The following is a 25,096-nucleotide window of genomic DNA, read 5'->3' as shown; positions in this document are numbered from 1 at the left end:
TCGGCGTTGACAATTGAAAATAAATTAACATTCCTGGGCTTTATTTTTGTCTTCTCTAAGCCTGTGGAGAAAACTTGGAGGCGAACCCGGGAGGTCAGGCCATACTCACAGGCTGTCAATCCTCCGCGGTGACCCTACCGCCCCTCTCTTTCTCCCCCTTCCATTCTTCTCCTCCTCTGCTCTCCCTCTCCCATCCATTTAGTCCCTCCCGGCTTAGAAACTCCCAAACTCCCCCCTTCTCCCGCTCGCTCTTTCACTGGATGCCTCTCCAGCTTGAGTGAGGCAGACACAAGCTTTGTCAAAAGGAAACTCACATTCATTCAGCCGGCTGTTGCACGCAGCCTTGTATTTCATGTGAAGACATGTGGGCTGTCTCCTTCTATCCATTTATTTTAATTATGTTTTAATTGCTTGCCGTCCTCTTTTTAAATGCTTGCTTATTATTTCTATCAGGCTGATGTGAAAAATTGGCTGTGGACTGTGATTCTCTCCATTATCTTAACTGATGATAGATTTCTCTCCTTGGGTTTCCACTGTGTATGTATGGCAGACAAAGAAAAACAGATGTCGTGAATGTTTGCGTATCATTTTTCATTCCATTGGTGGGTTGTTTTTTTTTTTGGTCTTGTTTCCAGAAAGACATACTGTTAATAGAGAGAGAAATCCTGAGGGGATTTATATACTTGTATTTTTTTAGGACGAGGAGCTGAAGGCACAGATGAAAACTAATAACTTCTCTTTTGTCAGTGGTCTTCTGGTGTAAATTAAGCGTTGAGCTCATTAGATTTAGTGTAGGTGGTGACAGTTAGTCATAACTGTGTACCTAGTTTGTTTTTTGTTTTTTTTTTCCTTAACGTATCTGCCTCAGTGGAACATGATGATCATTATGCTAAAATCGCTGGCCGAGAAACAAGTAACCTCAATTCCCAGGCTTTGGGGAGGGGGGGTTGGTGTAGATAATTCCTCAGCACAATCTCTGAGGGGTTAACGATGCCTCGCTTACCTCTTAAAATCATTTTCTGCTTGAGATCATCCTAGCCCCCCACAACCATCATCCCCCCTGTCCCCTGATGTGAAATTATGATACGTCTGTCAGTGCCTGTGTAGAGCATCTTAATGTTAATCGCCTAATCCTTTTATCTCAAGTCCGGGCCGATTCAGTGCAGAAATCCCACCAAACAAAACAGTGTTTTTAGGAAGATGAGCATGGCTGTGTCCTCCACCAGCTTAAGGGAGAAAGGAGACATGTTACTCAGCGGGGAGACGGCTGATCAGGAGAAAGAACCCCGGGGTGGTGAGGGCAAGTCTGCATCCGCGAGGCCTGGCAGGCTCTCGCCCCCTGGTGTCTGGAGGGGCTGTGTGGCTCAGCAGGCCCAGCAGGCCAGAAGGGCAGGGGGATGTCCCCCCAACAGTTTCCAATCTCCTCCTGTCAACCACCATTATGGTTACCCCATGGCCCCAGGCCTCATATTTGCAGAAGATAAATGGCTGAGGAAGAAGTCACGTGTGTCTCAGGAGATTTGGTGTTGTGCCTCATGCTGAAGTGGTGGCAGTCTTGTTAGAGGAGCGTCAGCAGCCTCAGTGGATGTGGTGCGAGACTTCCCGCTCAGGAGAGCTCGCACCCTCCAGTTTGATCTTATCTGATCTGGTTTGGCGCCACTGGCAGATAAACAACTGGAAGACAATAAAACCACATTTCCTATAAAAACCACCCAAGTTTAACTGATAAATTATAAGTTAGCTGTATGTGCGTTTCCTTGGCACAGACTGTGCTGCACAACTGTTCAGCCAGGGTGACCTCAAATGAAAATAAACACTCTCAGGCTGCTAGGTGCAGATCCAGCCCAGGCCTTTTCATTTTTTTTTGTCTGCTATTATCCTCCGACCAGGCATTGGTCATGTATAGAATGAATCCCATGGTGACTTAAATTATTACTCAGTATGCTAATGTGAAAGCTTCCCATGTTTTGTGGGTTCACATGTTGCCAAAAATATCCAAGCGCATTAGTGAGGCCCGGAGAGCGATCAGAGCTGACTGCTGTGCTGCTCAAATTTAGGTTCATTATAAAATAATCAGGGTAGTTGACGAGTGGCTCTGGAGGAGAGGCATTCAGAGACGGGAAACATTCACTCTCCTTTGCATAGCGACGGCTACCAAGTGACCAATCCTGTTTACAGTGTGGATGTGTGCGTGTGTGTGTGTGTGCGTGTGCAGTGGGGAGATGCTGGATAGTAACCACATGGGAATAAACAAGCTACAATATATTGGTGTGTGTGTGCTCGTGTGGGTGGTGAATGCTGTCTACACATGTGTCTACATCTTCAGAAGTGTGCATGTCATTGGTTATGTGTTTGTGCAGGCATGCATATGTGAGTCTCTGTGTGTGTGAGTGTGTGTGGCATTTCACATATGATACAACACATCCCTCCTCGGTGTTTGACTTTGGTAAGCAGCTTATCTGTCTGGTGTGTTAGTCCGTCTCAGGCTCTAACCTTTTGCTGCGTTTGCAGACAAAGGGCTGTTTTTTGCCACCCCTTGATAAGGAAGGAGACAAAAGTAGCTCTCAAAGCAGCTGTGTCTCTAATGGCGTCCTGTGTGAACGTGTTGCTGGAGCGACACGCTTTCTCCCGCGGGGATCCGGGAGTAAATGGGGAAGGTTGAACGGGGAAGAGTGGGAGAATGAAGCAGTGTAAACATTGTGTTGTAACACGTCGCAGAGTGCTGAATAAGTGCCGGGAACCAGGCACCCTGTCTGCTTTGTTTTCATGTTGGTGCCGTCATAAACATTTTAGGAGGATGTTTTAATAATTGTGCGAAAAATGCTTTTGTCTATTCAAACAGCAGTCAGGGATGTATTTTCAGGGTGTTCAGAATTGTATTTGACTATATTTAATTTATATATTATTTAATGCATGCTTGTAGAATCCAGATATATATATAACGCGAGTTCGGGGGCCCTCCACCAGAAAATTTCCTGCATTTTTGTGAATTTATATTGCACCAATTTATGGTGTAAATGTTTTTAATTTTGTCAAAATAAAGGTGCTCAGCTTTAATGTTTTTATCGATGGGGACAAATGCACATTCTTAGTATTAAGGGGACACGTCCCTTACATCCCCCCAAGCTCTACGCCTGTGTCTGTGATGATACTTATGATAACCGTCCATTTCCTCCATTTTTATGCTCTTTCTTCTCTTTTCCCCAGATGAAAAGATGACTGGTGATACGTCTCCGAGAACTACTGATCGTTGACATCGCTCCAGCTTTCCACTCTTCCACTGCGACTCACCGAACCACTATTATTAGCTAACAGGCTCCCTGGATTGTCTGCATACAGCGCACAATGGCCTCTGCACTGTGGAGGTGTCCGATGTTTCGCTGCCTCTTGCTCCTTCTCTTCTGCTTTCACTGCTCACAAGGTGAGTTACCATGGAGTTGTGTGACAGAAAGTGTTAATGTGATTCTGGTCAACCTTTCAAGAAGCCACTTATTATTCAGCTTACAGTATGAATGTGTGGAATTTATTAGCACACGTTCTTCAGCATGTGATAATAGTTCTTCTTCAATGGTTTTACCCTTGGACTGTGAAAAATGTGTTTCAAACACTTTGCGCTGAACTCATTGAACATTCCTGCCAACCCATGGACACGTTTACTGACACATTTCATTCACTCCCAGAACAACGCTCAAACGGTGTTTCAGAGACCTTCTCTTAAAGGTTCATAACCGTACCTTTTTTTTGCAATGTGAGCTTCATAGCAGATTGTCTGAGTGTACTCTGAGGTACCAGAGCCGCAGAGAGTAGATGCATTTTTATTTTTGCCTAAATCAGATCATTCTTTGCAGCCAGTGCACCTGAAAGCATCAAAAGCAGGGCAATTGATTCAGCGCCAGACTCGGAGACTGGGGAAAGTATGTGTCAGTGTTTTTAATTGTCTGCAATGACATCCCAAGGCTCTTTTTTGCTTCCTTCCCTCACTTTTGATTAGTACATTTGGCTGTAATTACAAGTATTGTCACAAAACACTCCCGTCTGTTACATGCCCATCAAAACCACTGATGCTGGTATGCCTGCTTAATGATGATCATTACATTTTTCCCCCTTTCAGTCCCATTGTACCAGGAAACAAAGTAACCCAAAATCACATGCTTGTGTGCCAAGCATTGATTACAGATACATAGTTGAAGCACATTATTTTGGGGGCTTCCTTTTCAATTTGGATTTTGCCCTTGAACTCCCTCTTGCTGTTTTGTTCTGAGATAGATTTCTCTTCCAGTTTTATTTTAGGTCTGGCTGTAGTATACAATTTGTTAACAAAGACAGATTGCTATGGAGCAGGCTATCCCAGCAGTCTTTTAAAGTGGAGGTGCTTTTTTTTTTTGTAGATTAGCAATTTTAGATAATATGGAAGAGAGGCATTTGAAGAATTACCCTCTGATTTGGCCTGGCTGAGATACTGAGTTGAATAGTTGGATTTCTTAAAGAGGAATATTGCTTTGGTATGCAGAAAGTTCAGGTTTTGGGTTTCAGTTGATGTGAGAGCTCTCAGGCCTAAGAATGCATATTTGCCCATCCATCAATAAAGGAATGCGTGTGAGTGAGCGTGTGTGTGTGTGTGGGTCCCTCTGAAAACAATATCTGATTCTATCCACATGCCACTCACCTTCAGCCTGTCCAGCCCGGAGGGCCGGCATCCCGGCGCGTTATGATCTACACTTCCATCACTGTGTCGGCAACAAAAACTCTACTTGATAATTGCCTCATGTCCCTCACCAGGAGAGAGTTTAATCAGGTTATCGCTTTCACCCAAAACATTCCTCACGCATTGAAATGCTCATTGACACAGCTGAAAAGAAAGTGATTTTTCACTCTGGTGGTATTGACTTCCCCGGCAAATTGGAAGAATGAACACGAGTCAGGCCTTTGGTTTGACAAACTTCATCAATGTGTGAAAAATCAAATGGGATTGTCCACTAGCAGGCGTACCGTTTAAGTTATATCCCTTAAAGCTGCTACAATCAATAATTTTATATTAATAATATACTAAATGACAATGTGAAGGAGTCATAGTGAACCTGCAGATGAACTATCACCTGAATCTGAAGCTCTCTCAGCTTTATACCGAGTTTCAGCTCACTGGTCAGCTGTCCTAACTTTACGGTTTTGGTTCACTCTCAGTTTCCAGCAAAAAAACTCTAAAAACTCACCCCACACTACCCGCTCAGCACCAAAGCACAGACAGACACAGTAAGAGACTATCTGGTGAACATAATGGAGCATTTAGCAGCTGAGGAGACAAATATTTCCCCCGGGAGCTGGTAGAGACCAAAAACGGAGATAAAACAGAGGATAATTGAAACAGCTTAATGTGATCACATCTGGCCGGGTCAAAGCGATCATTATAAGCACATAATTATTATAACTGGTTTCTTTTTCTTTATTTCCCATGCAGATTATCATCTCTATTTAGTTACTGACTGTTTAAAAATACAGTGCAGCTGTTTCAAACACTTCAAATTACCATCAGGTACTCAAAAATAAATTTCCGCTCTCATTGGCATTTCAAATGTTTTCCGCTGTGTATTTTTGTCTCGTCTGTCCCCACTGGTCCTTAAGCCACTGATTGCGTGGAACAGTGTCAGCCTCAGCATCCTCCGCGTGCAGTTTCTTAAATGTTCTCTTTTTTTGGATCGTTCAAACCAGCCTATGGAAACATTTTGATATTGTCCTCTTCCAGGCTAGCTGCCAATTCTTCTGCCTCCAAGGGCCGGCTCAAGGGGGCATTATGTAACAGGGCATTATCAATAGACTTGATGAGGGCGCTTTCAGTCACAGGTTATTTTCCCCTTTGCAAATAAAGTTTAAAAAAAAGAATAACCATAGTTTTAAAGTGTTTTCCATATGTTGTCATGTATGAACAGACCCTAAATGAACACTGTAAGAGGACTGTTTGATCACTATAAGCAAATTATTTAAACAGCATCTGTATACAAATGATTCTGTCCCAATTTTTGGATCCAAATGGATGCTAATGTTGCTCTGTAACTGCTGGATATGACAGAGCAACATTAGGCAACTGCTACCCACAGGTACTGTTTGGAACTGTTTGCTAACAAGTTCACCGTATAAATTTAAAAGGTGATGACACACTGTGAAAGCCGGCCTCGTTTTTGCCAGTCAGATGCTTTAATGTGAATTTTGAGGCAGTAGGATGTAGTAGGAAGGAAGTAGGAAAGGTTTGGTTCGAACTAGCAATTACGTATAGCTTTGATACAGTGAGAACCAATAATTAGCCAAAATTAAGATATAAAGAATAACTATTGCTAAAAGTGACCATAGATACTCTTTAAAATGGGGTTTGATGGCATGAAAATATAAAACTTAAATGTCCATTTTTTTTTGTCTTTTTAAGATTTTTAATTGGGTATAATTGTACAGAGAAAACGTCATTTCCAAATTCCCCATATGTGCTATTTTTTGTTCTCACTATTTGCACTCCTTCACTTCTCCATCCTTGCGCCGTTATATAACAGATCTATAAAATGACGCTCCTGCTGGAGTAAACTAGGTCACGCAGGTATCAGATTTGTTTGAGATGTTTCAGACCGCCCAGTCTGCTCATATGAAAGACGACGACCAGATTCAAAGGGAGCAGCCACAAAGGTGGGGCAAGTGCACAGGCACATACCTGCTGTGACTGAATGAGAGCTGTTATCTGAATCTTTAAAGTAAAGAAAGCCAGATTCAGGGGGGATTATGCTGTAAAGTCTAGTGTCAACGCTTTTAGTTGGCTGTTGTGTTTAAATGCCAGGAGGAGAGAGCAGGCACTCTGGCCTTCATATCTAAATACTGCACAAAAGGGAAATGTAAAAGATTAAGTGGTTTGTGTCGTATCTGCAGAGACGAGGATCAGAGCGAAGAGGCAGTGTTTGTTTAGGTCCTAGCAAGTGTTCCAGCATGGGCAGTGTGAATGCTGGACATTAGTATGCAGGTTTTTTGAATAATCAAGTCAGTAGACACAAGAATCTTGTGTAAGGAAAAAATGCAAAAAGGAGCAATGGATTCCTAAAAAAAGAACTTCTGCTCTGTTTTTTCTGTTAGTTTTGAGCCCCCCGCTGCTTTGGATAACGCGCTGCACATTTCTCGCTCAGGGAGATTGTGAAATATTCCTCGGTTGAACATACCAGCATGCTTGTGTTTCTCCCCAAAAGGTTGTAAAGGTTAACAATACGTCTCAGCACAACATTTGTCTCAAGCAGTGCCATACATTGTGCTGATGGAGGACCCTCCCTCGTGCCACACTGGCATTTCCAGTCCTGGGGTTGACTGAATGGGGGAAGCTATTGTGCTCTAACTCCTCTCTGGCCCCGGGCCATACACATCCAGTCTGTCATCCATTGATATGCTTGGCTTGCCATTTTATAATTCATATTGAATGCTGCGGGTCCATGGCAGGGCGATCATGAATTATCAGCTAAACCATGGGAGATTCACAGATGACTGGTCAATCTGTGTGGTGAGAACAAGCACAGAGGAAGAAAAAAAATCTGATATATCAGTCTTGCATGAAAATTCTGCACAACTGGAAGCATTTCAAGAAGTAAGGCTGGGGTTCATCATCTGGATTGAATAGGCTTTCCTACAGATTGGGAGCCACATGGAGACAGATAAATCATCACGTTTGTTATTTTTGTCTTTATTTCTAATACAGTTTTGTCATCGTTCTGCCACAATCCCCGCAGTATGCAGCTTTGCAGTTTGAGTACAGAGCCCCAGATACATTTCTGTACAGCATTGCACAACAATGTGCTGTTTTAATAATAACTGAGGACCTGGAAAGTTTTGAATCATGCAAGAACATGAAATTGAAATGAGCCAGAGTCACATGAATCTCCAGGATCAGTGTTTCACTCAGAGGAAATGAAATACAATATCACCCTTGATAGGGTCATCCTAGATTTATTGCAACAGCGATTTCCTGAGTGCGTTTTTGTTAAAAGCAAAAGCAGCAAGAAATGTTTCCATCCAATATGCGAATGTGAGAGCAAAGCTCTTTTCCCTTTAGGAGAAAAGCTTTTGCTTTATTGCGTGTTTAGTCGAGATTGTAAAAGTTGTTATATTGCCAGCTGATGAACAAACACTTAATTTAATGGGCTGGGAGCAACAGTTTTCTGACAGTTTGATTTCATTTGTAAAGCATGCCTTAAATCTCTCTCGCTCGCAGCGTCTCAGAGACGTTCAATTCACACCCCTTATGGTAACAGGTTGTATAAACATTAGAGCAGATGCCTACCTCACTCTTTCCTTTCTTAAACGCTGTCCGCACTTGTTTTTTTTTTCCAGGCAGCCTAATTCAAATAATAGATGAGTCCCGCTTACAACCACAAAGTAGTTTGCCTCAGAATCTAAACTTTTGGATTTGCTCGGTGTAAGTCTGCTTCACAGGAGGGTTCAGCTGTCATAACAAAGTAATGCATTTAATCTTGAGTGGAAGCAGAAGGGTTTCAAATAAAATCAAGTCTACACTATAGAAAGCTGTTGAGTTTTTTCCCCTTCTTTGTGTGCGGGGAGGTGTTTGCCAACAATATAAATCAGGTTTGGAACGGAGACAGAAGTATTTACGGAGGCAACAAGAACCTGTCGGATTTCGGCGCGGTTCAACGTTCACCCAATAGTTTTAAATAGCTTGGAGGCATGTCAGAACTAATTTCATTTGAACAAAAAGCACAAGAGCTAAACAAACATGTAAAAACAAAAGGAGGCGTATAACATTTAACACCAAAGGGACATTGTGCTAAGGCAATCAAAGCAGATTGTTGCTCTCACTAAATACCTGCGGCAACGAATTTTCTTTTTTAGCACAGCCACTCCAGCTGTTTTTTTTTTTTTGTTTGTTTGTTTTGTTTTTTCCTCTCTCTAATCGTGACATACATTTTAAGCATTAATTTGTTAAAGAGAGCTTGATTTTGGAGACACATTGTGTGTTTAAAAAAACACGAAGGCCATTTGAACAAAAAGCCCCCTCGCTGTTACAAAAAGAAAAAGAGAGCAAGGCCTCAATTATATTTACTCAGTGTGAAAATCGTTCAAAAATGATGCATTTGTCTCTACCTGTCCTCCTTGCTGTATATCAGAAATGTCATAACAGCTCGGGTCTCACATTCTTGTTTTCGGCTGGTTATGATTTACACAGTAAAGGCTGGTGGTAAAACTAATGTCGACAGTGGAAAGAGGATGGCAATCAATAAAATAAATTATGATGGATTTGGTAAATGTGCTTTTGTGTGCTTTTTTTTTGTTACTCAAGTGTGTGCTGTAGTGTGTGTGTGCAGATTTTACTGATGTGTCTGTTCTTGTAAACAAGTATAAAAAATTGCAGAGAGGGAGTGATGTGAAAATATAAGATGAATCTGGTTCCACTTTGGTTCACCTACCAATGGTTTCTTTTCATTTCTCTCACTTTTGCATGGCTTATGGTCATGTATGATTCAAAGCAGTGTAATAATGTGTGTTGAGTCTTTTTCTCTCTGTCTCTGCCGGCTAGCTCTCACTGCAGGCCATGAATGCAGCTCTGTTGCTTCCACTGTATTAGTAATCTCCTCAGGCTGAGAGGCTGTGCCATAGAGCATGACCACACATTTTTTGTCCAGGAATTAAATGTCACCTAAGGGTGGGTCACCTGCAAACAAAAGGCCACCAGCCGATTTGCAGGTATAAACAGTCAAAGATAAGGAAGCCCTCTCCCGCCGTGCAGGAAATTGAATAAGTACGCAGCAAGAAAAAACTCAGGGAAACAGCGAAGCACAAAGAACGTTTTTGTTTGCCTTGTGCTATCGGTATTGACCCCCTCTTGTAGCGCATATCCCCATTGAGTGCACAAGGCACAATGGCCTCATCAAAGATGAGGGGCAGGAAACTGTCTGTCATCAAGATCTCCCCATCTGTGCATCTCTTATCAGCGCTCCTGTTTTCTGCTCGCATTGACCGGAATGCTGGTGGAAGGGAATGGGGCAAGGTCATCACGCTCAAGCCAATCAAAGTGGTCAGTGTTCCAGAGATAGCAGCAGGTTATAGCCAAGGAATGTGACTGGATGTGTGTTTTTTTTCACTGACTTTCCTGGTAAATCTCCGAGAGACTCTAAACAGAGCTGTATAAAAGCCCACAAAGACTTCCCCTGTTGCCCTGTATGTACATTCACATGTGTAGTATGCATACACAGTGTGCTAGCAAAAAAAAAGTCTTTGTATGCATGGGAGACTCTCGACGGCCCGTTACAACCTGCAAAGCAACGGTCACAACTTCGGTGGAGATAACTATCCATAGACAAATTTTTGGTAGCCTTGCTCGCTAGGCTATGACTGTAGAAGAAGCTAAAAAGCAACAAGGTGCATACCAATTGTGCTTGAAAAAATCTGTGAAGGGGGAAACTCTTGTTCAGCAATATGCTGCATTTTTTTTTTAATTCTTTCACATCCGTTTAGTTTTAGCAAATTGTGACAGGAACACTGCAAAATACAAACGATGATGATTGCAACAGAAACAAACATGAGACTATTTTTAAAAACCATCTCTAAAACCAATTTGATTCATTATCAATATCATACAAACAGAATGTCCACTATTTTATGTCTAAGGTTCTCATTTGATTTTACCCGACTGTCTGTTTTATTTTATCTTTTTTATATATATACATATTTGTAAAAGCACTGTTGGAAGGTAGCCTAAGAACTAAGAATGCCATTGAAGCAGCTGCTTCGCTTCTCACACATACGACAATGAAGAACTTCGACAACTTAGTCTGATTTTCATTTATGGCCTTCCACATGAATGATTTTTCACTTTCAGCATGAGCCTTCTGTTGTCACAGATTTCTCAAATTCTTTAACGTGTGGCTCCGTCCTCCAACAAAAAGATTCCTTTGTTCAGAATGTCTGTCTGGAGAAAAAGCATATAATAAAGAGTTTACAGCTCAGTGCCCTTGAAGTAAATAAAAATGCCATTTTCAATTATTGTCCCAACTACAAAGTGTTTACTTTAGCTAGAGCTGGTCAGTATGGAGTAAATCAAATATTGCAGTATTTTATTTATTTACGAAATACCTCAATATCGATATTGTGACTCTTGGTGCTCAAATATTTACTCAGTGTTATTTTTGATAAGTAATCATCAGTAATGTGGATATTTTGAGTAAGTGGGAAAAGACAGATAAAAGAACAGCCTTGTAAGTTCAGAAAATTACACTTATGATATTATGATATCCAAAATTTAAGACAATATCAAGTCTCATATCATGATATTGATACATTGACCAGCCCTGATTTTAAACTTTCTAAGATAAAAATTTAAAAAACAAAATCATCACACCCACGATGTGGTTTATTTTCTAACATATGAATAGCTTGTATGGGCAGCTGGCAGCTAGCTGTAATGCAAGCTCAGCTACCTTTAACACGTGAGTCCAGCCTTGCAGATTGTAGCTCTCTGATACCAACCTCCTGATACTAAGCTACTTTGTGGGGTACCTCAGGGCTCCATTCTTTGACCTCTTTTGTTCCTAATTTACATAAATGACCTACCTAGGGTTTGCAGACATGTAGTGGCTTTTTTATTTGCTGATGACACATGACTGGCATCTTCACTTGACAATTTTAGCACATTCATCTGAGAAGAGAATGAAGAGCTATCATCTATTCCTAAATGGTTTCAGATGAACAAATACTCTCTCAATATAGAAAAATTGAACTTCATGATATTATGTAATGAAAATAAAAAATATAACAAAGATAAAGCCAAACTTTTCATAGACAACATCAAAATAACTCAGATTCCTCACATTAAATTCATAAGGGTCATGGAAATACCATATTGAACTTCTGTATGAAGACCATGAAGGTATCTTAAGTAGAGTTCATTCACTGGCCGATCATTCCTGTATTCTATTAAAGTGGAGTGCAACTGTAAATTGGTTTGACCATCACATTTTTAAAATGCTGTTGAACAGAAGTCCAGCCCTGGTGCACCGGGTACAGCCTGGAAAAGCGGCTGCAGCAGGATAAATATTGTTAGCAGGAGCCCAGGATGTGTCCTGAAGACATTCCTGATAAGAATCATCCGTTAATCTAAGCCAGCACAGGCTCCATCTTAATTGCATAAAAAGTTGTATTTTAATGTGCAGTGAAATGTGCACTAGATGAAAAACTTATGTCAAAATAAAAGAGGCAAAACAAAACATACATGAAAGGTTTTTTTTCTCTGTGAACCAACTAAAGCCACAAAAAATCTCGTTTTTGGGGATGAAATGCAATTTCATGGCAAAAAGAAGACCAAAATTGCACTGTGCCACTTCATCTGCATAAACAACCCCAGCTACACCACTCCATCCACTTTGGCAAGTGGGTTTATTTGGAGACACGAAAGCACCAAAATGGACTTGCGCCCAGTGAAAGTGATAGCGCCACTGCTTTAAAGGCTAATTCAGGCTCTGCATGGTGATAAAGACAGTGTCTCTTATCAGAATTGTCTGTTCATTATCGTCTCGAGGCCCCGATCTCTGTTCCTAGTCATCCTTGTAGTCTGTGGCTCATTATTCATGTAATCCGTGTTCCAGTTGCAGCTTCTCCTGACACTCTGTCTGCGTGACGTACTGAATAAGCCTCCTGGGCTCGGCTCTGTGCAGGCAGGGCTGGGTGGAGGAGGGTTGATTAGGAGAGGGTGAAATGTGGAGCCTCTGCCCCAGCAAACAAGAACAGAGACACAAGCATGTGATGGAGACAAACCCACATCCCCCCCCCCCTTCATACACACCCTGAGGGAGGCACCTGACTCATTCTGAGACGTTTTCCTGAGCGGAAAATCCAGCTGGGGTTTAAGTGCAGGGGTAAAATTTGGGCTTTAAGGGGAGTTAAGCATCACTCAGGGTAGATCAAACCTGTGAAACTATACCCCTGCCACACTTGGGAGGGTTTCTTTAATTCACCTCTTTCTGCGTGTTTCATCAACTTCCCTGCAAAAAGGGATGCAACAATATGTTAGATATTGAACAAGCAATGAACTAATTCTGTCAAAAATGGATCTCCCCCGGGAGCATATAGGTTTTTCATCTTCCAAGTCGAACATTTTTTATTTTGCTCAAATGTTTAGCCTCTGTGACAGTTATTTGTATCTCTATGAAAGGGTTGTTTTCTCAGCAGACTATACAAGATGTCGTATTATACTGTGCTTTAATTCGAGTGATGTGTCCATGGACCCGAACACAGGAAGACATTACATCTGGTAATGTCTCTGCGACTGAATTATTCTTGTCACTTGTCACAGTGTCTTTTTATTAAGCGCTGACCCTCTGTACATACAGAGGATTATATGTATTAGTGATGTAATGATGCTCCCCTGCTTCCTCACTGGTTGTCTTTGATGTGCACCCACAGGGTCAGGGATCATCCAACCAATCGACAGAGGAGAAAACCTTGATTCTTGAGGCCAAATTAAGACACAGTCATTATAGCTCTCCACTTTCAGGCTTCTTTCCTTCAGTTCTCTCTCCCTTGGGAGAAATTCTTCATCTGCAGTCTTCTCTGCAGCTGAGCCGGCTGTGCTGTTGAACCAAAGTAATCCACCGTGTCGACTGTGCATCAGTTGTGGCAAAACTTAAACATTTTCTGTGAGTTGTGTAATTCCAGACATCAAAACAGAACGGTCTGTGCATTTCAAATATTTTGTGTACATTGTGGGGTTGTCAGACATTTCTTAAAGGGGGTTTGCATGTGAAAAAATCTCTGGTATTTTAAAACATGGGTCTTACACTCGTGATTATGACTATTTTGACTAATGGGTCATGGTAAATTCACACCAGAGATGTTTCTGTACAAGTTTTTTTTTCTTTTTGATCCTAATACTTGAACCTGCGTGTCGGCTTATATGGCGTAGTAATCCAACACCATCATGTAAAATAATAATAATGATAATAATACTTGAACAGCCGTATACTACTAACCCTGTATGTATGTGAAATGATTACGGGTCAAACCCTAAATCAGTTAGACTATCCAATGTAAAATATTGCTGACATTTTGTAACGACTAACATTACGCTATTTATCAGTAATTGCCAGTTGCTGCACAGTGCAACTCTTTCTGTTGGCTGTTGTTTTAAAGTGGCAAAGAAGAATTGACATCCAGGAAAGCTGTCATTTTGTCCGGATATATCAGATACCAGATCGTTGCAACTGCAAAGACTTGCGTACTTGCAGATACCGAGCCAGTATTTTGGGTAGCATCGGAGGCTTTTCCAATATTGGTTTTGCTATTGCAACAACTCTACTCACACTAGCCACCTCTGTTGTAGAGATTCAGGAAATATGTCTCCTGCAAAACAGTACATATACTGGAGACTAGCAGCACACACCTCCTAAAATACATTAATTTAGAAGTAATTTTGAATTTTACATTTAATTTCAAATGCTTTTCTCCAGTCCAGCCACAACACAGACAATAGCTAGCGGAGAACTAAGTAGGCAAGCTCACTATTTGCTTAGCTACCTTACCTTTTCACCTGAAGTTATGACTTATTGTATCATATATATCATGATTCTACTTTAACAGAAGGAAACAGATGCTACACTTTACCGTGAAGGCTTGGGTTGCTTTGTTGGGAAGGTGTAACAATGTGTGTAGATGACTCAAGGCTATGAGTACTTTCACACAGGACGTGAATACGTGGTGAAAAGGTGAAATCATTTGTTTTCAGAACAAGGTAGATTTTTCTGAGCTTTTGCACTGCACATAAAGGCATTAACCAGTAATGTTTTACCTATACTCATGGTAGGTATAAAAAGGACATAGAGGCTCTGTAGTCCAGATTGCAAACTTTATTACTTCTTTCAACCTTGACAAAGGCAGAGCATACCAGATCCACTTATTCAGTTCTTATCTTTCATAATAAAAGCTCTAGATACATACTCCCACTGTAACTGTTCACCAGAGGGAACTCAAATGTCAAGCATTTCAGTGAAAGAAAACTCAGTAAAATTGCTTACAGTCGATTAGGCCATACAACGCTGCTCTGGGTTAATAGTATCCCAATAGTTATCGCAAATTCGCATCAACGTCAGCAAATTCATTCACCTTAAAACCTTTTATTGAGCACCTGTTGCTAATTTGCTTTACTGCCAGTGTGATACGTTTTAATGTGAAATGTCAGTCAGACTCAGAGACGAGCATTTCAAAATAAGAGTCAAACATCTTGGGGAATACTGTTCTTGCTTAGAGTTAGATGTACGATAAACAGGTAGCTGGAGGCAGCACCTTGTTAGCTTAGCTTAGCATTAAGATGCTAAAACATTCATTAAAACCAGATGTTATGGTTTAAATGGGGGGTTGTGTCCTGGACTATTTCTTGCCCAGGTGCAGACATTTTGTGGAGTCTGTGCTGTAGTGGTGACAGCGAGGCTCCAGGAGCATAACCCCCTTGTAAAATCGCAACGTGTTGTTTATCGTATGACAGAACCAACAAACAAGATACACTGTGTAAATTGGTGAACTGTGAAATGGAGGTAGGTAGATTTAATTATCTTTGGCAGAGCTAGGCTCGGTGTTTCTTCTGTTTCTTGTTTGTGCACTAATTAAGCTAATTAGCTGCTGGTGCTAATTAAGCTAACTGGCTGCTAGCCTCATATTTACTATACAAAGATGAGAGATAGCATCTTCTCACCTCACACTCAGCAAGAAAGCAAATAAGCATATTTCCCAAAATGTTGAAAGTATTCATTAATTTATGTAAAATTAATTTTATTTGGAAAGTTTTAAGAGACTTGTGCAGCTACTAAAAAAAAGTTGCCAGAGTTGTGTTTCCTTTATCTTTACAATTAAGGTGGTTTGTGCAACGTTAGCAGGACTCAGTAGCCAAAATGGCCACACTTATGAGTGTAAGACCCAGGTTGAAAAATGCTGGATTTCCCTTTACATTCTTGCTGCTCACCTAAAAGAAAAAAACATTACACACCTGTGTCTGCCGTGAAGGTTCAAGCTTTCTCTAAATCATGCCACCTGAGGAGTTAAGAGGCAGCAGCAGGGTCTGTCACGCTTTGCCTCAGCAATATGACAAATCCTCACCCTTAAACCCCTTCAACGAGACATGCGTCAACATGGAGCATGTGATTCTCTCCTCCCACCTACTGTTTTTTTTTTGTTTGTTTGTTTGTTTGGTAAGTCAAGAAACATTCAGGAGAGGAATTAGACAAAAGGCCATGGCCATGAATACAAATGATGGCTTTGGAATTTGAAGTGGCTACACTGAATTCATGTATCACGAGAAGGAGAAAAGAGATATGACTCAGAGCGCTTCATCTAACCACAAATGGACTCTATCCTATATTGCCAGTTTCTATTTTAGAATACTTATATCGGAATCAAGAGTGTCTGATAGCAGTTGTCTGGGAAAGGCGGGTGTAGCCCCGGGGTTTGTGGTCTTGTCTGACACCGTCTTTGGAAACAATTCCCAGCAAGGTGGACTAGAGCGGGGACTAAAGTGTCATGGGAAATGGGGCCATATGTCCAACTAGATTTTCAGTGTTTCACTGCAATTCGACGGCTGAAATGAAATATGAGCCGTTGTGGCAGAGTGAGGAGTTCTCAGGGTGTTGTCTGTATTTGAAAAGCAGGTGTTGTTTTGCGAATCCCAAATCTCCTTTCTCATCTCCCACCCCGGTCCTGTGTGCCTCTCAGTGCTGATGGGCGGTCATGTCCTGCATTTGTGAATTTTAGGCAGGAACACCGGATGCTTTTCAAATTTAGGGGATGTGGGAATGGAAATTTGAAGTGTTGTCTTTGTACAGTGCAAGCTCAATTAGTAGAGAGGCATGTGCATGGACAGTGAAGTGTACTGTTGTTTTATGTAATACATGAAAGGTTTACCACAGTGGTCTCTTGATTTTTTTTGTTAAGCTAATTTTGTTCCTTGGCTAGAAGTCAAAACTTTCCTCTGAGCAGGTTAGAAATACTGCAATAAAGAACACAGGGGCTGGAAAAAAGAAGCAACATATTGATGATGCTTTGTTCCCGTATATTACAAATTCAAATATGTTTTTCATTTTTTTATCCTACTTTATGAATTCCCATTGAAAATGTCCACTAGAGCAAAACATGCTGTAAGACCTCTCTGTCGCTCCGGATATTGGATTACGGAGGCATCCCCCGCTGTTGGAGGAAAAGCTTGACTCTAAGATCTGCGCTTTCTTCCAAAGATGTTGGCTACCAGTAATATTGGGAATAAAACAACATAAAAAGACAAACAATCTTGAAGTACTCCTGCTGTGACCACGGTGGGGGCACTCTTATTTGACTAAAGGCTACACCCTCCTTTATGCTGGAGAGAAAGCGTCCCTGTCAAACCCAAGCCCAGAACAATGGGGGCCAGCCTTGGGGAAACAAGGCCATTTGCATGCAGCTGTTTGCCGTTTCCAGGACCACAAAGGCCAATCAAAGAAACCTTAATGGAGGATGACAAGCGTCAACCAACGCCTTTGCTCTCTGTCTGTGCCAGCCCTCGCCACTCTGTCTACCCTCCCAAAAAATGGCCCAGTTTTTTTTTTTTTCTTTCTTTAGGACTGATCAAACATTCCTCCAGTTCTTTCTCCCACTGTCTGATGCCCTGACGGAGTGGAGTTTGTTGGGTTAAAGGTCGTTCACGACTGCTAACGCACGCAGCAGCAAAGATGAACCTCAACATGTGTGTTACGGTCTCGCAGTTGCCAAATGGCAATATCTCAACACCAAAACCTCCATTATGTTTTCGTTTCATCTCAGGGGTTTTTAAAAGCCACCCAGTGTAACTCTGTGGATGGTTTTGGGTGCACCCATCTGAGCCACAGTACCACTTCCAATTTCAAGGGTGTTGATAGAAAACAAAATATGTATTATGAGAAAGGGGGGAGTTGTCGCCAGTGAATTATAGGCTTTCAACTGGAGAAGAAGAGAAACTCCCAGAATGCAACATATTGAGAAGCAGTCCTGGGCTCTTGCTTTGCTCTCTTGAGCTCAATAGACGGCTTAGCAGGCAGGTCAGGGGGAGGAATCTGAAAAGCTACTTTCCTCACAGTCACTCACTGACCAGAATGCATGATAAGGCTTCGTGTCAACAAGGCCAGGAATGGGGATCACAGCCAATTATGGCTAAGTCAGAGTGGTTACCATGGCAATTGGACTAAATGGTGATATAAAGCATTATTCAATTCCCTCACTGATTTTTGTGATTTAATGTTAATCTAAGGTACAGACACAGAGAGAGCAGGCCATTCCCTTCCTTCCCTTTTTTTTACACACACGCAGGGATCGTGTTATGGATTTTTTCCTGCAGTTTTCTTGACACCGTTTTCCCTGCAGCTGGTGCCCTTCTGTCGCAGTCTTCAACTGCTGCAAAGTCGAGCAGTCAAACAAAGCACAGAACGCGAGATGAAAAGCTTTTCATACCTCCCTAAGACATTGACATTTGTGCACACAAACAATCCTCCTCTCTTTCCAAAATCTCGCAAAACTTGTTTAAACCGAGAAAATCAACACGGAAGAATACCTACATCCAGAAACCTTTGTTGTCACAAGGTTTTCATTTCTTAGCTGTGCTTAAATCCAAAGATCTTAAGCAACATCCAGTTAAGTCGACCAAAAATACATTCCCTTAAATTCAGCTCTCCTCCTACAGAGCAAAAAAGCTCCTTTATATGTATTTTAACTTTTTAGACAGATTTGTCATTACTTGCCCAATTACAAGTTGACAAGACAGTCATTAATGAGACTGAGACTATCCGCAGTTTGGAGAAGAAGCAATTTGTTCTTTAGGCCGCCAGTACAGTCTAGATACTCCCCCTAATTGATGCAGTGTTAGCCTATGACCAGAGAGATCTATACGGGCAGGGAGGAGGAGGCTGGCGAGGCACAGGCCCAATCAATCGCCAGGCTTGTGTTGACAGCAGCATGCCATCATGCCATAGTGGTCTGATAGATGGTCAGTCGCCGGTGGACAGCCAGTGAAAAGGAGGTTACGAAGGCAGATGGCGTGTGCATGTGTGTGTCCGTGAGGGTGTTTTAGCCGAAAGACGGTCTCTCTGCTCAGAATTTTAAAACCCCATGAAATGCATTCTTTCTGTCTGCTGTCTGTGGCTGCCGTGATAAACCCGTCACTCCTTCCATGAGGAATGGCAGGCGGGACGATCATTAGTCTTCGCAGTAAAGCCGGCGACTTCACTCTGTGTTTTATCATCCGCCATTCTGGACAGGTTTTCTGAAAGGTTTGGGTAATTGTAGTGGTTATTGGAATAGATGGAGTGACCCCACAGCCCTCCACTTATGGTTCGGCTACACTGACGTCTCCTAATGAGGTGATAAACAGTCCAGCTAAGCAGAATCTACTGGCCATTAGACAGATCATGGCACTATAATGAAATGTCTAGTGGCCGAATGCCAGAGAATTTATACCATTAGTTTCATATTTTGTTATACTGCTACCACTACTACTGCGTGCAGAAGTTTCTCCTAATATGGGATGACTTCAACATTATATTCTCAACAATGTTTCACAGATGTCTGTGTTTTCTCCCCATTTTTTCTGTTTGCTAGTGTGACATGTGCAGACTGACATAGAATATCATTATAAGTGAGCCAGGCGCAGCAGGCTGAAATGACTAGCAGACATGTGGGTCGGGGGGTTTCAGGGTAGGAATTTCAAGCCGGAACCACTTCAACTTTGAGCAGTTCAAACAATGCTAATTGCGTCAGGCCCTGACTGTCAGAAGTGTGAGGATAATTAGAGTGAGGGGGCAAAATGAACCCGGGGTGGTAAGTGTTAGTACATGACAATGCTCGGGAGCCAATGGGAGCATGGAGAAGGCAACAGGCTGAAAGGAGGGCTAATTAGGAGAGAGAAGTGCAGAAAATACAAATGGTAGCTGCCCCCTCGGGGACCCACTATTGCTGCAAACAACGCCGATTATTGACAGTTCATGCAGTGCTCTGCTTGCACTTCTTAAATGGAACACATTTGCATGTTCTACTTAGATTTTACCTAATTGTTTTTTCACAATTGCAGACAATTTTTTTTAACTTTGGATCATTTCAGCCCCGGATAATGGATTTCTTTCTTCCCTTTTTTTTTTTATTGCTTCTCTCTCTCCTTGCAGATCTGCATATCTGTTCCACCCTATTTGTGACATGACATTTCATTACTTAGAGAAAGGAAATACAAAGGAATAACCTATTTCATTGTAATTTGCTGAAGGAGTGGGGGACATATTAGAGTGAAATAGTTAATTTTCCCCCAAAGTAGAGCTATTTGGCTGCGCTCCCATCTGCTGTGTTCCATGTATGGATTTTTCCTCCTGTGTGGACTCCAGACTCTTCGATCGCCGACACTGTAAAATGGATTGTATTACACTCCATTCTGCCGGGATTCTGCCTTTTTTCTCTATCTGTCTTGTGAGCAAGTAAAGCAAAAGAAACAAATGAGGGGGCTTGTACGACTGTAAAACAAACTATTCTCGGTCCAGATAGGTTTGGCTCCATGGTGGATGTTCTCTAGGTGGAGGCCTTCCTGATGCTCTGTAGCCTTTGTGTTTGCTCAAGAATTTATGAGGTTACCATTGGTCTCCGATGACTTAGATTTGATGTCTTAGCCAACATCCAAGACCACAGAGAGATGGAGAGATGAATTGTTTCGTCTTTCTCCATTCCTGTATCGCGTGTAATGGCCCGTCTGTTTAAAACTGTGGTAAACATTGGACTGCTGTTGCCTATTTATTTTGTGCCAGTGGATTTTTAACTGCATGATGTGTGGTCTTTATTGTATTGAAGCAGTGATCCTTTTAACTCATTAGTTTTATGATTTGACTAAAGTCCCTGTCTCTGTGTCTCTGTCAGGGTTCAGCCGTGCAGCCTTGCCTTTCGGGCTGGTCAGGAGGGAGCTCTCATGTGAAGGATATGCAATTGATCTCCGCTGCCCGGGGAGTGATGTCATTATGATCGAGACGGCCAACTACGGCCGAACCGACGACAAGATCTGTGACGCTGACCCATTCCAGATGGAGAACGTCAACTGCTACCTCCCCGATGCCTACAAGATTATATCACAAAGGTAAAACGCTGGGGAGAGGAGGGATCTTATTTCACAAACATAACCAGGAGCTGGCAAAGTACGGGCTCTCTCTCTTTTTTTTTTTTCCCTCTTCCTCCCTCTGCGCCTAACATGTCTGCACACAAAGGAAACGTTTAAATTATCACCCTGCTCGTGCAGCCACCTACATACCGGACAATTAATCAACATCTCACACCTTTTAAATTTTTCTTTATTCCCTCATTGACTAGATTATGTAGGTGGCATTTTAACATTCAGAAAACTGGGGCGCAGATTAATTCTTGACAGGCAGAAATTGACATCCATGTGGCGGAGCTCTTCACACCAGCTGCGCGTTGTTGCTGCTGTTTGAGTCATAATCAGTGTAGCTCAGAGAGACTGCGAGTCACATGAACACCCTCTTAATTCCCTATCTGGAACATTGGGCTTGCTTTGTTCAAACACTTGTACTGCATTGAAGTGGCTGTGCCTCAGGTAGCGAGCAGTGCCCATCATCGTGCCTTTTATCCCGTTTACCCTCTCGCAGGATGCTGCTTTGCTGTCAAACGACAGCACAGCAACACTTCAACTCGACTGCTGCCTACCCCTAGAGGTGTGTGTATTTTTAAAGGGCACTGGATGAACTATTCATAAATAGTAACCAGCACAGTTCATCTTCTAATGCGCTGCTCTGTCCTAACCTGGCCCCCCTTAGGCTAGCTTCTGAGCATCATCGCCCACCATCTCGCTCCTCTGGGTCTTTTCCCTCATTCACTTCTGTATTTACTCCCATGAGATGCAGCACAACAGAATAGCTCAGGAATAGAACAAGTGCTACTGTCTTTACTCTGTCTTTCTACATTTGCAGCCAAGTCCCTGTACTCTTATACAGTAAAACATCGCTGACAGTGTCCATGCCCCTTGGTTTGACTGCAACCTGCTACACTGTGCACCACATCTGTTGACAAGTCAGACTCTCCCTTGCTGGAGCTGCACTTCAAACTTATCTCCATGGAAGATTCCCTGGAGGCAGTGTGCGAGCGAAAGCTTTGAGACAACTCCGCACCACAAGCCCTTCACCAGAATTATTCTAATGATTCAGATCAGAGGAAATGGGCTCCTGACCGTAATTAAGGTTGATGCGATAACCAGGGATGTTAAAGCAGTCACAAAGCTTCGGGAGACCCTAATCAGTCCTCCTTCAGTCTGCAATACACTAAAACAAGGAGGATGTTTAAACGGTGCTACATTAAGACACAACTCCCTGCCAGTGTTGGGGAAGATTAACAAAAGGCAATAGCACGGCAGACAGATAAACAAACATATTAAACAAGATTGGGAAGATAGAAACAGTGGGAAGTCTGCCGCACAGAGTGGCAGTTTTGTTGGTTTGGAAATTGCGTCGAAAAGTATTCATCAGCAACCACAACAAAAGCAACTAGACAAGAAGCAAATGGCTTGATTTTCAACGACATCTACATCAAAGTGTTTTGTCAAGTAAAATGTTTGGTTGTTGATGAAAAAAAATAAGTTGTTGGATGAAAAATGTATAAAGAAACTGATGGAAACTCAGGTAACAGGGCCTGTTTAATATTCAGGCGATGGTTCTCTCAGAGCTGTACTGTAAATGGACGATATGTCCGACCTCTCTCTCTAGCAGCTTTGTTTCCTCCATCTCTCTGTTTTCTACCACCATAAGTTCAAAAACTATTTGCACACAAGAAGCTAATTTAAATAAGGCTGTTTTGCTGACTAACATTACCTCATTTCATTGGCCACCCATTCTCTGACCCTGTGAGACTAACACAGTAAATGTTTTCCCTGGTCAGAGGTGCAGCGCTCAGACAGAAAGCAAGCAGGATTCAAACACTTTACTGCCATGAGATTGTGCTCAGTGCAATAGAGATTACATGCAGCTATTTCAGCGGCAGTTTAAAACAGAGGAAGCGTGTCTAAATGCTTAGCAACAAACCCCCACTTTTTTCCAAAGGATCTAAAAATTGCAGTCCAAGAAACGCTAGAGTGAACTCCTACAATGGGAAAGAAATTAGCAGTGGTGGAAGAAGTATTACGATTTTTTACTTAAAGGGACAGTTCACCCCAGAATCACAAATACATATTTTTCTCCTGACCTGTAGTGCTGTTCAGTCTAGATTGTTTTAGTGTGAGTTGTTGGAGATATCGTCAGTAGAGATGTCTCCCTTCTCTCCAATATAATGGAACTAGATAGCGCTTGGCGTGTGGTGCTCAAAGTGCCAGGAAAAAACACTTAAGAATACAATTACAGTGTTTCTTTCAAGAAATCATTGGTTACTGCAAATAATCCCCAGACATTGTTTCAAGCAGTTTTATGTAGGAACTATTGTTTTCACCGAACTACTCCCGCCAGCGGAAAGAAACATGGATTCACTCATGGAAGAGGCTCGTGCTCATGACAGCGTGAGATGTAAATATTAATGGCGTCCTCCCTGACTGAGCTGTAACGTTAGCGAGCTCAGTGGTGCTAGCTGAGTTAGCAATAGAGACACACTTTAGTCTGCACAGTGATACAGTTGGTGGGTGTAGTTCGGGAGAAAGAAAATAGTTCCTACATGAAATTGCTCACAACAAGGTCTGTGGATTATCTTGAGTAGCCGTGTCATGATTTCTTGGAAGAGACATCGATGTTGAGTTTTTCAAATTTTGATTTTTTGGCGCTTTTCTAGTTTCATTATATTCAAGAGTAGTTAGACATCCCTATGAATTATATCTCCAACACTCTGCAAAACAATCCAGATTTATAAAAAGCACCACAGGTAAAAGGACAAAAATGTATTTTTGATTTTGGCATGCACTCTCCCTTTGAATGTGCTTACATTTTTATATTAACAATGGATCAAATAACTTCGTCTAATATGCATGTGCGTCATCTGTAATGACAGACACACAGAGAGTCATTTAGTCACTCTCATCTGCAGTTCCCCTCAGCTTTAACATCCTCCAGCTCATTATTTTGGTTTTCTGTCTTGCAACTTTAATGTTTTGGTTCAGTTTCACAGCTCTCATTAGACTCAGCTAAAGCAGGTGTCTGTTTTAGTGAGAGAGCTCTGATAAACTGACTGTGTGTTACCTGCTCTGCACCAGTCCAGCAACATCAGACAGAGTTTACCAGCTGGTGAACATAGCGGAGCATTTAGCAGCTGAGGAGCCAGATGTTTTTCTTTGTGGTGGAGACCAAAACAGAGCAAAAAGCAATGTGAATATTGGACTTAAATTCATCAGTAAAAACACAACTCAAAATGAATGCTAAGGTTGCTCCATATCTTCTGGCTATGTAAGTAGGTAATTGTTTGCAAATATATTAGCCATATTATCTGAATATGTCAATGTTGTGTTTGTAGTTACAGCAAAATTGTGTGTTTAAGTTAAAACAGCAAGAAAAAAGTACTCCATTACTAGTAAAAACCCTGAATTAAAAGATTGACTTAAGTAAAAAGACTGAAGTATTAACTAGAAAAGCACTCGGAGAGCGCAGATCTCCGCCAAGCAGCTCGGATTTCCCGCCATTTTATTATTTTATCCACTTCGCTTGAACCAATCACCAAATTTTATCAACCTTTCCTGAAAATTTCATCAAAATCTGTTCAGAACTTTTTGCGTTATTTTGCAGACAAACAGACAAATGCCGGCGAAAACATAACCTCCTTGGCGGAGCTAACAGTGTACAGTAGTATCAAAAATTAAAACAACAACCTATCCCCGAAAAAACGGTTTGTAAGCGAATGATGTTACATGCTTAACGCAAAATCACATAGATGAAGTTTAGGAAAGTAAAATGACATAGGTTAAGTTCAGGGGGAAAACAATCATGAGAACGTACATGAAAATAACTCGAAGATAACTTGGTTTCACACTGTCCTGATTCACCATCTGCATCCACATCCACCAACCTAACCTGCTTCCTTTCTTGAACTTTCGCTCTTTATCAGACTTCCTTCTTTATTCCCATCAGCGTACTGG

The 25,096-nt window shown here is 41.8% G+C and overlaps 1 protein-coding gene across 7 annotated transcripts in view; it reads left to right on the top strand.

Moving 5' to 3' along the window:
- Positions 1-25,096, top strand: part of LOC125901867 (adhesion G protein-coupled receptor L2-like) — a 115,362-nt gene that overhangs the window by 25,459 nt on the left and 64,807 nt on the right. For all 7 annotated transcript variants that reach the window (XM_049597838.1, XM_049597841.1, XM_049597839.1 and 4 more), the window contains exons 2-3: positions 3,208-3,421; positions 20,905-21,118. In XM_049597838.1, coding sequence (XP_049453795.1) covers positions 3,346-3,421; positions 20,905-21,118 — 290 coding nt within the window. In that variant the 5' untranslated portion in view covers positions 3,208-3,345. The remainder of the gene's footprint in view (positions 1-3,207; positions 3,422-20,904; positions 21,119-25,096) is intronic.

Source organism: Epinephelus fuscoguttatus, linkage group LG15 (genome assembly GCF_011397635.1).
Source record: "Epinephelus fuscoguttatus linkage group LG15, E.fuscoguttatus.final_Chr_v1".
NCBI classification, from domain to species: domain Eukaryota; kingdom Metazoa; phylum Chordata; class Actinopteri; order Perciformes; family Serranidae; genus Epinephelus; species Epinephelus fuscoguttatus.
This window is presented reverse-complemented; position numbering and strand designations above follow the sequence as displayed.